The sequence below is a fragment of the Rhinoraja longicauda genome, chromosome 8 (assembly GCF_053455715.1).
Source record: "Rhinoraja longicauda isolate Sanriku21f chromosome 8, sRhiLon1.1, whole genome shotgun sequence".
Classification (NCBI taxonomy): Eukaryota; Metazoa; Chordata; class Chondrichthyes; order Rajiformes; family Arhynchobatidae; genus Rhinoraja; species Rhinoraja longicauda.
Genome location: NC_135960.1, coordinates 53,653,050 through 53,656,712, shown reverse-complemented (window position 1 = coordinate 53,656,712; position 3,663 = coordinate 53,653,050). Strand labels below are relative to the sequence as shown.

Genomic DNA, 3,663 nt, shown 5'->3' with positions numbered 1-3,663 from the left:
TAACGCTTCGTAATAAGAGTATTGTTTTTCATTTTACTAGTTGAGTACCTAAGCATGCGCACTCAATAGTATATTATAAACGTTGGAGATTCTGTTTTACTTTGGAGCTGGGGAAGCTGTAAGAGCAACCCAACAGCCACCAGGCGCCTATGTCTTTAAAAAGGTTAAAGGTGATGACCTTGACTTTATAGAAGTTCAAAGGCAACATTATAAGCATCCTCTTCACGAAATATGCTTTAGTATGCTCACGAGACGACACCACTTTTTGAGCATCATCCTGGTCTTCATTAAGTTTGACAGATTCAATGGACGTAATTTATGCACGATCCAGTTTTTGTTAAACTTTTTTTTTCAAATGTGAAACTTGATCAATGTAATTGATTTTGTGCCGTCTTCCTTTTTAAATCCATCTACTCTGCCCTATTTACTTTGATTTCCTTCGATCCTTTTGTTTGGAATAGAATGCGGAAGCCCATCTTAGTGACTAGAAGGTGCAATAAGTCGTCATTAAGCTGTTTGGAGCAGTGAACTTTACGATGTTGTCTAGACAGTTCAAGGTTTTGTAAACAGCAAAGCCATGTCATGCGGCACGGAAATTTGGCAATTCTTTTTCGAAGAGCTTTGCGAAGCTTAACTCGCTCTTCTAATAAGTCTCCGAGGTGAGCTACAAGTTGTCCGATCTTATGTATACATTTAAGTGCTTCCCTTCAGCTGAAATTCAGCTAATTGTTCACATATGTTGCTATTTGTCTTTTGTCTTCACAAGTAATCGAAATAGACCCATCAATTGATTTCCAGGTACTATCTGGAAATGATATTAAATCAAATATTTATTAAAAAACATATTATAACTTTCTATTATGCTTAAGAAGCAAAACTTCATAACATATAGCTTTTCATCTAAAATAGGGCATATTTGTGCTTCCATTTTTGTATCAAGGCTACATACTAAATGGCTGCTCACAGAGACGTGAAACATAAGAACCTGGGATCCATATACGCTGAAAATAGTCAAGAGATTAGGCAACACGGATTATATTGCCGTTTTCCACTATTTTGTAATTAATCAAATAAACTATAATGTTTGCTTTTCGTTATATTGCAGAATTGAATAATAATGATGTCATTTGAGGGTGGTCTTTGGAACCATTTGCACCGAATTTTCTTATAACAACGCAAATGGTCGTTTTATTGTAAAAAGATGTTTTATTTGCAACATTTGGAATAACATAATTCATTTGGAAAGGAAAGACATCCTATCACATGCGTTTACCGTAAAATGTCAACTAGTGTGTAACCGGGAAAGATTATTATTAATATCACATCAGCTTTAAACGTCCCGAGCTACAGTATATTACAATTATCTCATGACATAGAGTGGAAGGGTAAAGTAATAAATATGCATTTCTTCTTTTCACCGGAATACACAACTTAAACAATTCTGGTTAGTTTGGCTAACATCGACTAAAAGAAGAAATCGAGCACATTGTCTTATGTGATTGACCCATCGCTGTGAACTAAAAATATTTAATTTTAGCCCTCCTTTACCCCAGTTTGCTGTTTAAAATGAAACCCGGTTATTGTCCCTGAATATCCCGCAGAATCAAACATCGTCCTTTGGAACGGAATAACATCTATGCTGAGGTAGGAATGTTCCCTAATCAACATTACGCCCATGTTATCTGCACCAACGCGTCATCTCAAATTCTATGTTAATCGTTTAAATTGGTTTCCATACAAGAACAGCAAAAACCGTTTCCATCAAACTTGCAGTCCCTCCTTGTGTAAATAAATATTGACTAAGGCAATGAAGAGTCGGCCAAAGGGAGTCCATCAGGGTATGCTGTTTCATAGTCACAATACAAGATTACCAGTAAAAAAGTGCAGACGGTCTCTGCTAAGTTTCTTTTCCTTCATTCTGCGATTCTGGAACCATATTTTGACTTGTCGGTCGGTGAGGTTCAGCATCCTCGACAATTGCAAGCGTTTTTCTTTGTTGATGTAGACATTGAAGAAAAATTCTCGCTCAAGTTCCCGGATCTGATATTTGGTATAAGGACATCTTTTCTTTCTGGATCGCAGAGCAGCTGATGGAAAAGTGTTTTTTAAAAAGTTACAAATTACCTTAAACCAATAGACACGATCTTTATTTTCTGATACCTAGTTAAACTTGATGTAAAACGGTGCAAAACGTAACGGTCACACACGGCTACCATTAATTAATCATCATAGAGATATATGTAATCGCGTGTTTAATTAATTTATTGCATGGTTATACCCATATTGAAAGTTAAGTAGCAGAAACGAATCCTGAGTTAAGCTCGGCCTTGTTTGCACGAACGAAAGGATTCGCGAAACATAGAACAGAAATATTCTCGCACAAATAATAGTCACATTATAGAAATTAATACAGGAGCTTAAAAACCGAGTAATCATGATTTTGCATATTCAAAAAGCCCACCTAAACTGATTTCCCATCGTAAACAATCTTTACAGCTTTAAAGCAGATCTTATAGGGTATATAAAATCCAGCGTCTGCTTATAAAATTTCACATAAAATCTGTGAGACAAAATGTGTTGGCCCTATATTCTACCCCTGAGCTACCAGTGCACCTACTGGATAGGCTGTCTTTGTCGGCCACACTGTTACCGGAGGATTCGCCGGTGTTCTTTTCGGTTGCACTTTCTTTCGTCTGACCCACAGAAACTTTATCAGACGTTGTAATACTCTGGCACGCAGACACGGACTTTTCGGTCAACTGTTCATAATTAGAAGTGTCGGGAATCCCAGACGCTGTCTCAAAAAACTGATCAAAACCTTGCGGGAGTATTCCATTCCTGCCAACTGTGGTGTAGAAATTGCAAGATGGATTTGAGCTTGCACGCTGACTGTATACATTGTCATTTTTAAACAACATTCCCGTCCTGGCCGGTGGCTGGATATAGTCTCTGTGCATGATCTCTTCTGCAGGGCAATAAGGAGTATAGTTGCCCCTGTAATGCCACTTGGTCGGAAGTTCTAACCCGTAGTCTCTGAACGATACTTCGCGAACAGGTTGGACCTGAGCTAAATTAGAGGAGTAAGGAAATGTCATTTGGCAAGACGTCGTCTGCGGTAAGAACGTTGACACTGCCGAGAAATCTTGGGCTGAAACATAGTACGTGCAGCTGGGTAGATACATGCTGGAGTTGCAGCTACCACGCTCTTCAAACTCAGTCATGTTTTGTTTTCGTGGTTTCGAGAACGAATTATCAGGATTGATGGCGTTAAGCATGCTCCATCTATTCTACTCGAAAGACGTATGAACGGGTCGGCGAAAGAAAAAAAAGATTGGGAACGTAAGCTGACGTGCAATTCATCTTGATTGATTCTGAGGGTAAACGAGTCATGTGATCCAATGTAGAAATTACCATATATCAGTTTTGGTCATTAAGATCCATCCTTGGGAACCGGTAGATAATTCGAAATTAGCCTATCGGCTTTCAGTAGTTACATGTTAGCTGCGTTTCTTTCCCATGATCGAGGATTTGTGCTCTGGCTGAGGAAAAAGCAGACTACAATAAATAATGAAGTGGCCGTATCGTAGTCTGTCACATTTGAATTTGCACTTTTGAGAACATCAAAACCATCAATTGGGGTTCATAAGCTGGTGAATTCATATT

At 38.4% G+C, this 3,663-nt stretch overlaps 1 protein-coding gene across 1 annotated transcript; it reads right to left on the bottom strand.

Moving 5' to 3' along the window:
* Positions 1 to 1,854: 1,854 nt before the first annotated feature.
* On the bottom strand, positions 1,855 to 3,275 carry hoxd11a (homeobox D11a). The gene is made up of 2 exons (XM_078404546.1): positions 2,618 to 3,275; positions 1,855 to 2,087 (listed from the first exon to the last, which is right to left on the bottom strand). Exons 1-2 carry the CDS (start codon positions 3,273 to 3,275, stop codon positions 1,855 to 1,857), a joined length of 891 nt encoding a protein of 296 aa, XP_078260672.1.
* Between the last annotated feature and the right edge of the window lie 388 nt (positions 3,276 to 3,663).

Coding starts and splice junctions, on each gene's coding strand:
- hoxd11a (XM_078404546.1), bottom strand. CDS start 3,275: ATGCTTAACGCCATCAATCCTGATAATTCGTTCTCGAAACCACGAAAA. Junction 2,088..2,617: donor CGACAAAGACAGCCTATCCA/GTAGGTGCACTG, acceptor CTTTTCCATCAG/CTGCTCTGCGATCCAGAAAG.